This window comes from Acartia tonsa, chromosome 10 (genome assembly GCF_053477335.1).
Source record: "Acartia tonsa isolate MP-2025a chromosome 10, ASM5347733v1, whole genome shotgun sequence".
In the NCBI taxonomy this organism is placed as follows: Eukaryota; Metazoa; Arthropoda; class Copepoda; order Calanoida; family Acartiidae; genus Acartia; species Acartia tonsa.
Window position 1 is genome coordinate 22,253,347 of NC_137269.1, and position 11,819 is coordinate 22,265,165.

Below are 11,819 nucleotides of genomic sequence, written 5' to 3' on the forward strand. Positions count from 1 at the left end.
GCTTTTTTTGTCAATGTTTTTTTTTATATTTTGTATGTTTACAGTAAAGCTACTTTAAAATTATCATAATTGGTATGTCTGTCAGCACGGACCTTGGTACTTCAATTGTTGGTGTGATAATTAGGACAAACATATCGTAAAATTTTAATGTCTTTAAATAAGTTTCTTCAAATTTTAAAGAGAAAATGCGATTGGAAAGGCTAAGAAAGCTATGGGATTGTTATCTGTAGGATTAAGAGGGTATCTAATAAGGGTAGCAAATAACTAAAATAAATCAAAAACAATGTTTAAGGGGCAGATAAAAAGGTCGTCATTACTTCGAAGCGAAGTCCCCCAAAATCAAGTAAAGATTTTGTAATTTTTCTCAAATTAGATCAGTTGCATCCAATTAAACTATACAATTACCTGTGCTCAGATCGAGACCATCTTTACCAGAGGAGGACAGATCAAGACCTCCACTAAGCCTGCTGGAGGACAGGTCTAGGCCGTTCTGGTGGTGGCCGCCTTGAATTCGTGTTATTTCCACCCGGTCAACTAGATCTCCTAAACAACAAGGCATATATTTGTTAAGTACTTCATGACAAGGGAATAGGTTACTTAATTTAATTTATAGCATTAGTTTGTTTGTATTTGCAATTATTCTTATTAGGTACCATCTTTGACGATAACCTTATTCTTCTATGTTAAAAATATTTTGTTATTCATTTATGTTTAACTAGCGGCTTCGCCCCTAGCCTCTAGGGGCTTTGCCCAAGAGGTGATAAAAAAAAATTATTGCGAGAGACCATAAAGGACCATGGAAACTCCTAAAAAAAAAAAAAAAAAAAAAAAAAAAAAAAAAAAAAAAATGGGGGGGGGATTTTTTGGTTTTTGGGGGGGTTGGGGGTGTCCCACCCCCCGAGAAAATAGCTTAAAACCACCACAGGACCAATAGGTAGATACCCTGAAGAGGTTCAGTGGTTACCGAGATCTTAAGGGACAGACAGACAGACGGACGGACAGACGGTCAGACGGACAGACGGACAGACAGACATCGTTCTACTTTGTATTATAGATATATTCTATCAGAGTTACGTCAGAAATGCGTAAAAACAACTTTTTAGAAACCTAGCCTATGATAGAATAAGTAGAATTTGAAGGTATTAAATAAGATACCTATGGTATTGGTTTACCTTTAGAATTCGAGAGGAAGCTAGATGTATTTTTCTTCCCAGGCCTTTTCTTCTCTGAAAATAAAAAATATTTTAGTCCAATGTATTTTTTATCAACGTATATATGGACATCTGTCTGTATCAAAATAATACAAGTTACAATATAAAATCCATCACAAAATAAATTAGCTAAAAACCATACTTCTGTGTAAAGCTGTAATGATATTTAGAACTGTACCAGTTAAGTAAGCGAGATCTTACAAGACAAACAAAAATCCTTACTACTTTATATAATAGCATAATATAAATCAGCGTATTGAAGTCTAAGGTCGGGGAGACGTCTAAAAGGCATATACTGTTACTTAGTCAGATGTATGACATTTACTAAAAGCATAAGGGTAATGTATTGGTGCTTTAAAGGTTTATTTCTATTAGGGGTTGTGTTCAATAAACGGTTGGTTGTCTGTAAGGATAGTAAATTAAGATCTAGAACTAAGACATCAACTATAAGCCGAAATAATTTTTGAATTTTTAAAATTAGTGTTGTAAAAATCTTCAAAATGGAAAGGACACTTTTCAAGGCGTAGCTACTCTGTATTATATTAGTCCAAACTTACCTATAGTGAGCCCAGTAGGAAGGGTAATAACGGGCGAACCCGCCCCATCCCTAACCCTGCTGCCCCCATACGAAGGGGCCTTCAAAATCTGAGTATCTGATGGCAGCTTTAAATGCTTTTCTAGGCTGACCGGACTGCTGTGGCGAATATTAGCCGCCGGGCTGTGCGTTTTGCGCTCGTTCAATGTCAGCCGTTTTCCGGTAGAGCCGCCGCCGCTACCGGCCAAACTCATTTCCAGGCCGGGAATCAAACTCTGGGCTTGCAGCAGAGCTGCCAAACTTGGATCACGTGACAACGCTGCTGCCAAGTTTGGATCTTGCGCCAGGGCAGCTGCTAGATTAGAATCAGCTGACAAAGCAGCTGTTTGGTTTGTATCACGTGATGAAAGAGCAGCTGCTAAGCTGCTGGGATCACTTATCATTGACGAGGCATTGGTTGTCATAGGATCACGTGACATGGCAGCAGCTGCTGTCTGCATTAGACTAATATAATCAGACATGGATTTTGGGTCGTTGACAGCTGAAATACTAACTGATGGCAGTAGAAGCGGGTTGCTTTGAATGCTACTCTTGTTCAGAGAAGCGGCAGAGGCGGCGGCTGAGACAGCAGCCAACCGTGTCAGGTATTCAGTGGCGGCTGCCTGGTCTTGGCCGCCGGTTGGTGCCGCGCTTCCAGCGCCGGTCAGCCTGGATAGGTATTCTTGGGCCGCCAGCTGGCTTGCCATATTCCACCACGTGTTACCTAAAATCAAATAGTTTGTTAAAAAAATGCTAAAAAATAAGTTTTAATGATATTAAAAGTCTTGTCTTCAAATTACTTGTAAAACTAGATGAATTAACTAACAAATTAAAAGATAAGACACGGTTGGACCCTCAGATGTCAAAACTTTATTTTAGTGTTTGGCCAAAATGACTTAGCAATTGTATCTGTAAGTACGTCTAATAACACCCTTTGCTATTTTTAAAATCCTAGAAAATTTTTTTTGCAAGAAAATTGCATAAATTCGCAACCTTTTTTAGAACCACTACATAACTCGAGTTTTAAAACTTTTTATATAAAATCCTTTTTACAAAAAATATCAATAATTACTTAAAATTAAACCTGAAAGAAAAAAAATCTCATTACACGTGTTAATTTGCATGTTTTAGGTCTTTTTTTGAGGAAAGTATAACTTCCACATTTTTGACAATAATTATATTTTTTAACATTTCAAAGTAAAATATAATAAAACTTAAACGATTTTTCTTGAATTATCAGTTGAAAATTTCATCAAACATGCAATTTAAGTGATGAAAATTTAATAAAATCATTTTTTGAATGTTTAGAATTACCAATTTTCTACATTTAAAACAAAATGTTAACAAAATTTAAAAACATTCTAATATATAACTTTAAAAATCAATAACATTTTATAAAATGATGTTTTAAAAAATAAATCATTAAAAGGTATTAAAATGCATTTTAAGTTGCTTAAAATTATAACGAGAATATCTTTTTACACTTTATTCTTTGTAATAGAGATTAATCGTCATTTGCTGAAAATGAAACATTTAATAAACTAATTGAATCTTTTTGTGACCATATTTAAAATTTTAAATTTTTACACTAAGGTGTTTTTTAATAAAAATCTTTGTTAATTTCTGTTTAACGACAAAAAAAGAAAGGGACTTTTTTACTATTTCTAGGTTATCTTATGCAATTTAAACTATATAATATGAAATAAATTTTAATTGTCTTTCTTTTGAGCCACAAAACACTGTAAAATGTAACATATATGCAAAAATAACAATTTTTTTAATGAATATTATAATATCCTTATATGACATTGCGTCAGAGCTTATTCTTTAGATCATATGTTCATGAAAAGTAGCCATAACTTGGAGGGTTGCGCTATTTATTAGAATATTAAATAAACTTGAATGGTAAAAATATTAGCATATCCTTTGTTAATTCAAATGCTTTAGGTATATTATTCGGAAAGTTAGTTAAAAAAGAGAGAATTTGCTGTGTATACTGTTGAAAGACTTTCAAAAATGTGAATTACAAAGCAATCCTAAAAGATCGGGCCGTAGGCGAGTCTTAGTCCTAAATTCCTGATAGCAAATTTGCGTTATTGGTATACGAGGTAAAAAAAAGAACATTTTAAAAAAATTATTTAAATAAAACCCAACGTGTATTGGCAGTACAAACATCTTAATGCTAGCAGACATATGTTTATCAACATTTGCAGAAAACTATTTCCACAAGAAAAATTATTCAGGTTTCTACTTCACAATTTTAAATATTTCTTTCTGATAAAATGTTTGACATATATCGTATAATCATTTACCAAAAAAAGTATTTTGATAATTTAGATTTCAGAGAAGATTAATCCTTTCAAAAAACTAAGACGACATTTTACTCCTTCTGTCATGACATTTTAGAAAAAATATAAAAAACCAAAATTTAGTATGAAAACTATTTTCATCGATTTTTCTGAAGGTATTATCGTATTCTGTGGCTTTGTTATTATCCTTTACTTATATCGAAAGTGCCAAACATTGTACCCTAACTTATTCATGTAATAAAAAACCAACCGTGAAGACAATGGACGATAAATGGACTACATCCCCAATAATAAAACTTAACAAACTATTCTGTAGATTAAAGTCATTGTTGAAAAATTTTAGACATTTCTGGTTTGTACAACCCAATCAGGATATGATACTTATAATATTTGATTATCACGTCTTTAAAGCCTTTAGGGGCACTTCAAGTGGTGGGGGATATGGGAAAGGCCCCCTTTTAAATTTTAGATTTAAAATTTAAATGAAAACATTTTTTTAGAGGGGGTGGGGGGGGGGGAATATTTTCTAAAGGCGATTTCTATGTGTGAATATTTTTGTATGAAATGACTTACTTGCAGACATGATGCCAAGTGCCTGAGCCTGACTAGCCGCCAACCCAAGGGTTGTTGACGACGTATTGTGTAGCAGAGAAGCTGCGCTACTTGTTGTCTGTGGAGCTGGGGAGCCTGTGCTGTAGGGCGAGGGGGTGGTCGAGGGGGAGATCAATGTGGACGGGGTGGACGATGTGGTCAGCCCCACCCCCACACTTCCTAACAGCCCTCCCCCCGCCCCGGCGGCCCCACTGTACATCCCATACAGGGCTGAAATAAAAAATGACATCACAAAAAAGTGGAGGAAGTTTACTCTTAAAGAAACACATTTCATTTCGAAACTTTTTTAGTTATTTACATTATAGGATGATTACTAATCATTACATTTATAACGCACATATGTACTTTATTATCAAATCAGGTTGTTTTTCAGGATGCAAGGTTTACTAAATAAGCAATTGATACAAACCATACAAAGTAAATCAAAAAATCCCTAAGTTTTTTTGTCACAACTTTCTGACTTAATTTTTAGTATTTTTATGGTAAGTAATAAGGAACATTATAAGTGGAGCAGAAACAAAAAAAATCTACAGCCTCTGTCACATAGCAGCCGAGAAAATAAGAAGAAATACTTACATAGTAATGTTTGTGGGTCTACAGTGCCAGTTTTGGGTTCATTCATGGTTCACCCTCCTAACCGTGCATTATTAAAGTACTCTGAAAATAAAATTATACATTAATAGTTAATAATAGTATTGTATTATAGACAGCGTTCAGCGGATATTAAACTGAAAAATTTTTAAGATTTAAACCAGTTTTGTTAGCCCCGAATTTAAGATTTTTATTTTAATATTTGTGGAAAATTGTTTGTAATTCAATGTTGTACATATTATTTTTGGCTGAGAACCGGTTCTAATCCAGCGGATATTTATCGGATAAAGCAATACTAGAATAAAGATTATTCAAATGATTAGCTGGTAATTTGCATACTTAGATGAATGAACTGACTAATAAGTGAGAAGCTACGTTGAAAAGAAGAACCATATCGGTTCAGTGGTTTGCGAAATGCTTCGGTATTGAGTTAGACATCCTGTTACTTTAATGTAAGAATTTATTATGTTAGCTTATTGTTGCTATTATTCTTATTAACATAATCATTATTAATTTTCTGATAAAAATTGTAATGAATTATAAAATGTATTGTATGAGAGACTAAATTTGTGACATATTCATCTATTATTCAAAACCCCTCTGTATTTATCCCCCCCCCCCCCCCCATCTAATTTTTGTATAAACATCCTCCCCCCCCCCTTCCCCTACATTAAGTTACCTTAATCTGACTATTGATTATCTCATGTTGTACAAACTAGAACCATGCCAGTAGAGTTGTGTAGTATACAATATTTTTTTTTCAGGAATAATGGAAAAAGTTATTTAAAAAGCTACAATGGGCTTAAAACCTTTTATTCGTTGGTTCATTAAGTGTTAAAACGTTTCAACCACTAGTTGTAATCTAAAGTAAGGGGTAATTTTGTGTATCATGATTGGGGATGTAAATTATTTATTACAATATAGCTGCGCTACTTATGAACAAATTTTTGTTGTTTATATATTCCTATGTGCATGAAAGAACAACAGTAAAGTGTATATTATACACACACACACACACACACACACACACACACACACACACACACACAAAATATGAAGAAGATATTCTCTATCTAGATATATAAAATCAATATCATCTTTATATCAATATACACAACTTTTTATCTAGGTATTAACAATAGGACATTTTCCCATTTAAATATTTGCATTTTTTTTAAATAAGTCACATAAAATATCTTCTTTCATTCATTTGAGGCTTTTGAGATGTCTATATATCATATGTAGTGATTTATCTACATTTCCTGTAAAATAATTAAGCAATAATTAGGTAAAGTTGTTAGCGTTATTATTTTTAATACTTATGGACAATTTTCTCTAATTTTTAATGTACAATATTATATGTACTTCATAATTCTTTTACTAAAACGTACACTGTATAACTCTAAAAAGTATTCAAATAATTGCCATAAAACTTTATTTTGAAGAAAAAAAGGATATGTTAACTTTAATACAGTAAAATTACAGTGATACATCAACAAAAATAGTAGATGTCTTTTTAAACGCATCATATAATTAAGTTCTAATTTTTCTAATATACTTATAAATAATATACTTGAGAAACTACGGACATTCTATAGTTATGTAGAGGCTACGAATAAATATAGCAATACGATTATATTATTGGCTTATAAGTGTACACATTTTGGTACGAAATGAGGGGTTTTTTTTTATTTCATCCATTTATTAGGTTATTAAGTGCAAAAATTTCGTTGCTCGTATTATGGAAATAAGTTATTTGTGACTAAATTTTTATATCTGCTAGAAATTCCTTAATATATTGGGTTGATTCTCGTTGGAAGGTAGAGTTAACCCCCACCTCCCCTAAAATAGTTATGAAACTATCCTGGACCTTAACGAAGCTTCATTGTAAAGGAGAACAAGATCGGTTCAGCGGTTAGCGGGATCCTTCGTAAAAGACACACAGAAAAAGAGACCTACTATTACTTTTACATATAAATACATTAGTTCAGTTGAACAAAGTAAAAGAACCGTGTGACCATCGTATACTAGGTATAAGAATGCATGACAAAAGAAATATTGGAATAAGAGCACTGCTAACCTTCTCTTCTCATCTTTCATCCCAAGAACATGAATCATAGCAAAATCACAGTCAAGTTCCAGCTCAAACAAGTCTTATGATGAACTGTTATGTTGATGTGTCAACCTGTTTTTAGGATCAACTTTGAGTCTCATCTTATAAAAATTATTTTCCCTGGAAGGAGGGAAAGTTCTATTTTTATCCACACACACACACACACACTGGTATAAGCAGGGATACTGGGATAGGAGGATAAATTTATATTCCCTCCAAATCTAAGGTAACCCTTTGATAGCTTTACATCTAAAAAGGAAGAAATGGGGTATGGTAAATTTGATTGCCATTTTCCTTTCCCTCCTACCCGACTTGTAGTTAGTTAGAAGACACGAAGTTTATATATCTTTTATTTTACCTACATCATGAATGCTTGTAGATAACAAGGAAAAATATGCAAAACAAGGCAGTTTTGTTAAAAAATCACTAAAAATGAAATTTTTTTTACAAAGGAAATAATCAGGAACGGGTGAGAGGCATTTTTTAACATATTTTTCATTGAAAAATAATTTCAAATATTGAGAATAAAAAAATTTTTCTGGAGCCGTTATTTACGTTAAAAAAGACAGATCCGAATCCGGATTAGATAATAGTTATTTCTTTCATCGTATTATAAACCACTTTCCGCGGATATAGAATGTACAATTATAACATTGAAACCAGTTTTTTTAGCCCCGAGGTGCCGAAGGCACGGGCTAAAAAAGCTGGTTTTAATCTTATGATTGTACATTTTTATATTCGTAGAAAGAGGTTTATAATACAATGCTAGACATAGATTTTCGTATAGATGAGAACCGGTTCCTATCCACCGGATTCGAATAAATACGAGAAAATATGAGATGATGAGTTTTTCTTGATTTTAGGACGGAACCGGAGTCGGAACCGGAGCCGGACCAAAATGAAACGGCTCCGCAACGCTGGTCTTATCCCTGTATCCCTGCTGAGACAATGTAATTATCTGATCATCAGCGCCAACTAATATCAACACGGGGATAACAAGAACGTCCAAGAAGGGGAGAGGTAAAGGGGTGATTACCCCCCTAAATATCCTTAGAACCCAATCAAAAAATAATTCTTTGTAACCCCCAAAATATTAAATGTAAATTTACCCTTGTTGTATTTTTTTTTTTTTTTTTGGGGGGGGGGGTAAAAATAATTTCGGCTCGTAATTACTGTCTGTTATACGATGATATACATGATTTTTCAGTTCTAATCCAGCAATAATTTATGGGATTCGAAACCATAATGGAAAAAAATTAAACATTCATCATAATTATAAAATAAAATCTTTATAAAACACTTGTTGTAAACGATATTTTAATTAGGTAATATTTAAGTAGAATATTATAAGCGCAGCAAATATGAAAAAATACCTAATACTTTTTTTAAACCGCTGAAAATGTCAGTATTTGTCAAATTTTTCCAATCCTTACTTAAGAACTGCAGCATTTTAGATGAATATTATTGGCTCTTATTTTTACGCTACATGTGCCAATAATTGTCCTTGTTGTAACTTACCGACGTCATATTCAGTGATTTATTGACAAATTTTCATTACCATCCAACACTCAAAAATTTATATTTTTATCAAAAATACTGTCTACTTATTGCTGTGCTACAACTATAAAAGTCATAGTTAATACTTAAAAACAAAGCACATTGTAAATACTAAAAGAAAAGTAAAAACCATAATCGACGTAATTTTAAAAAACTAGTTGTTCATAAAAAGTAAGAAAAAAATCTCTGTTTCTCTTCACACAAGAGAGAGAAAGTCGGCGGAAATTCTTTTCTTCAGAAAATAAAAAAGTTGTTATAGTTGCTCTATAGGAGTGCTCACTGTATTCAACTAATATCACAATTTTAAACACGTAAAACATCATTTTACATTGCATTATATCCCGCTTTCGTAAAGCAGTAAATTCACTTTTTAATAGTACACCATGTGGCTAGCCATACAGAGGTGTATTACTCTTAAATGGATAAAGAAACTTGATGTTAAAGAATAACATGGTATCCTTAATGCTTTCATTCTCAAGTATGAGAGAGAACCAGGGATCTCACATGAAATTTTTTTTTTACACGACTTTTTTTTAAAAAAGGGAAGGGGGGGAAGAAAAAGGGGGAAAAGGGGAATTAAAAAGGGAAGGGGGTAAGGCAAGAAAATTTTAAAAATACACGACTTTTTGGCAAAAGTCGTGTAAAAAACACGACCTTGTGATCACTGGAGAGAACTAAAAGATTTGAAACAACTCCTAACTGGTAAACTAGTATATAATATAATATATATTTTGTGTCCGTGTGTTTGTGTATGTATGTATATTACATATTTTCTCTCTTTCTCAATCTCATTCTACCCCCCCCCCCCCTCAAACATCTCAACCCCAACCCCCCTCCCCTCCCTCTACTTTACCGCTCTTGATGAGAAGTTCCCTTTCATGTTGAACTATAAAACACGCTGCTCCATGTTCCAATCAAAACATTTCATTATGACTACAAAAATGTATATATTAGACTAGAAGCTAATCTATAATTTGAAATGTGAAATGTCCGTCTTGTGAAACCTGATTTTTCGATAGTCTGCTGAAATTTTTATGCCTATACCAAAGAGCATCCAGTATATAATTTGCTTGGTCTGTCGTTCTTGCTTTTAAAGACATGAACATATTTTGTTTTACAACGTCACGTTCTCTACTACCTTTCTTTTATAAGACCAATGAACATCTGTTGTATGGCTCTGTTTGTCCGTTAAGTTTTTTATTTTATTTTAACTAATAATCTTTATATTTGAATAAAGGGGAGAGTAGGTTGCGCTAAAAATCCGTAAAAGTGTGAGTTTTGAGGCTTAAAAATAGTAGTAGAACAGTAATATTCTCTAAATATGTGTATTTCTTATTGAAAAGAATAATAGACAATTTTTTTTAAAGTAACCTTAAATTTTTATCGTTCTACTACTGTTTTTAACTTAAAACTCACAACCTTTACGGATTTTTATCGCAACCTACTCCTCCCTTTATAAATTAAAAATCAAAATAAATGTGCTTAGAGGTCCTTTATAATATGTTTTTTTTTTGTACATTTTCGGTATTTTTTTGTTATGACATATTATCTTAAATGAATGTAGGAGCATAGTGAGAACTATGATATTGTATGTTGGTCTCTAAGGTTTCTGTAACCAAATGTATAATGAGTCTCTCCCCTCGCATTCTTACTTAAATACATCCATCCTATATCTCCTTCATATACTAGCTCAGACTTTACATATTTATTATTATAAAGCGATGATTTTCTATGAATATTGTATGTCTGTCTGTGCGTCTGACCGCTAATTGAGGCTAGTTACGATCGTCCTATCGATTTCAAGCTTGATTTCTGCAACATAAAGCATAACAACTCTATTATATCTATTACCATACCTAATGTCCGAACGTCCATATCAAACAGTAATTTTGTCATTTGTGGTTATTTATGCTATTACTTTTAGTGAATTTGTATGATTTAGTGGGCTTCGCTGTTATGTATGTTGGCATCCTTGTAATATGATGAATATACAAGTAACAAAGTAATTTTCTCTCTATATATAAAGATTACTTCTTCTCTTACATATAAATACAAAGACAATCATGTCTACAGCAAAATAAACTAACATCATTTTCATTCATTAACAAAAATAGTAAAATATTATACAGTATTATTTGTTAATGCTCTTTATTCTTATGTAATGCGTGAATTAACGAGGAAGATTAAATCATAAAGAGCAAACTGTTGGACATTCTTAGTTATTAAGTAGTTGCGATACTAAACTTATAAACGTACACTTATTACTTATTCAAATCAAATGATATAATATCTAATTTTCCCAATATTTTGCTGTTTAAGTTGTATTAACTCTAATGATATTATGATATAAGAAGTTTTCCAGTATGGCTTCGAAACTAATGAATATCCGCTGGATCAAAACCGGTTCTCATCCATGACAATTACAGACAATTTTCTACAAATGTTAGATCAAAATTCATAAAATTAAAAACCAAATTTGTTTACCTACAGCCTCTTAAGGCTAAAAAACTGGCTTTTATCTAACAATTTTCATTTAATATCCACGGAAAGCTGTCTATAACATGATTTGATAAATAACTATGATATAAGTTATAACCATACTTTAAAATATTACTCAATACTCATATCTTTTTATATAATTCAATTTCTTATTGCACACTAAAGTGCAATATTAACCAATCCTTTATTATATTACGACAAATATTGATTTTAAAAGTTAGATCTTTTGGTATGACTTAAAAACAAGCAAATTATAGATAAAATTATTTTTACAACATATCGATTTGCTTGTCATTTAACAAGGATGATAACAAACAAAAAAAAAACAAGGCATGAAAATAAACCAACCATCA

General features: G+C 32.2%; 1 protein-coding gene across 7 annotated transcripts in view; it reads right to left on the reverse strand.

Annotated features, from left to right (window-relative positions):
• tou (bromodomain adjacent to zinc finger domain 2B toutatis) overlaps positions 1-5,392 on the reverse strand; it is a 30,746-nt gene extending 25,354 nt beyond the window's left edge. For all 7 annotated transcript variants that reach the window (XR_013883016.1, XR_013883015.1, XR_013883014.1 and 4 more), the window contains exons 1-5: positions 5,283-5,392; positions 4,668-4,916; positions 1,769-2,509; positions 1,173-1,226; positions 406-543 (exon numbers count right to left, since the gene is read on the reverse strand). Coding sequence is in view for 3 of the 7 variants with exons in the window: in XM_080173988.1 (XP_080030114.1) it covers positions 406-543; positions 1,173-1,226; positions 1,769-2,509; positions 4,668-4,916; positions 5,283-5,328 (1,228 nt within the window). In the remaining 4 variants the exon portion in view is untranslated. The remainder of the gene's footprint in view (positions 1-405; positions 544-1,172; positions 1,227-1,768; positions 2,510-4,667; positions 4,917-5,282) is intronic.
• Positions 5,393-11,819: the final 6,427 nt, after the last annotated feature.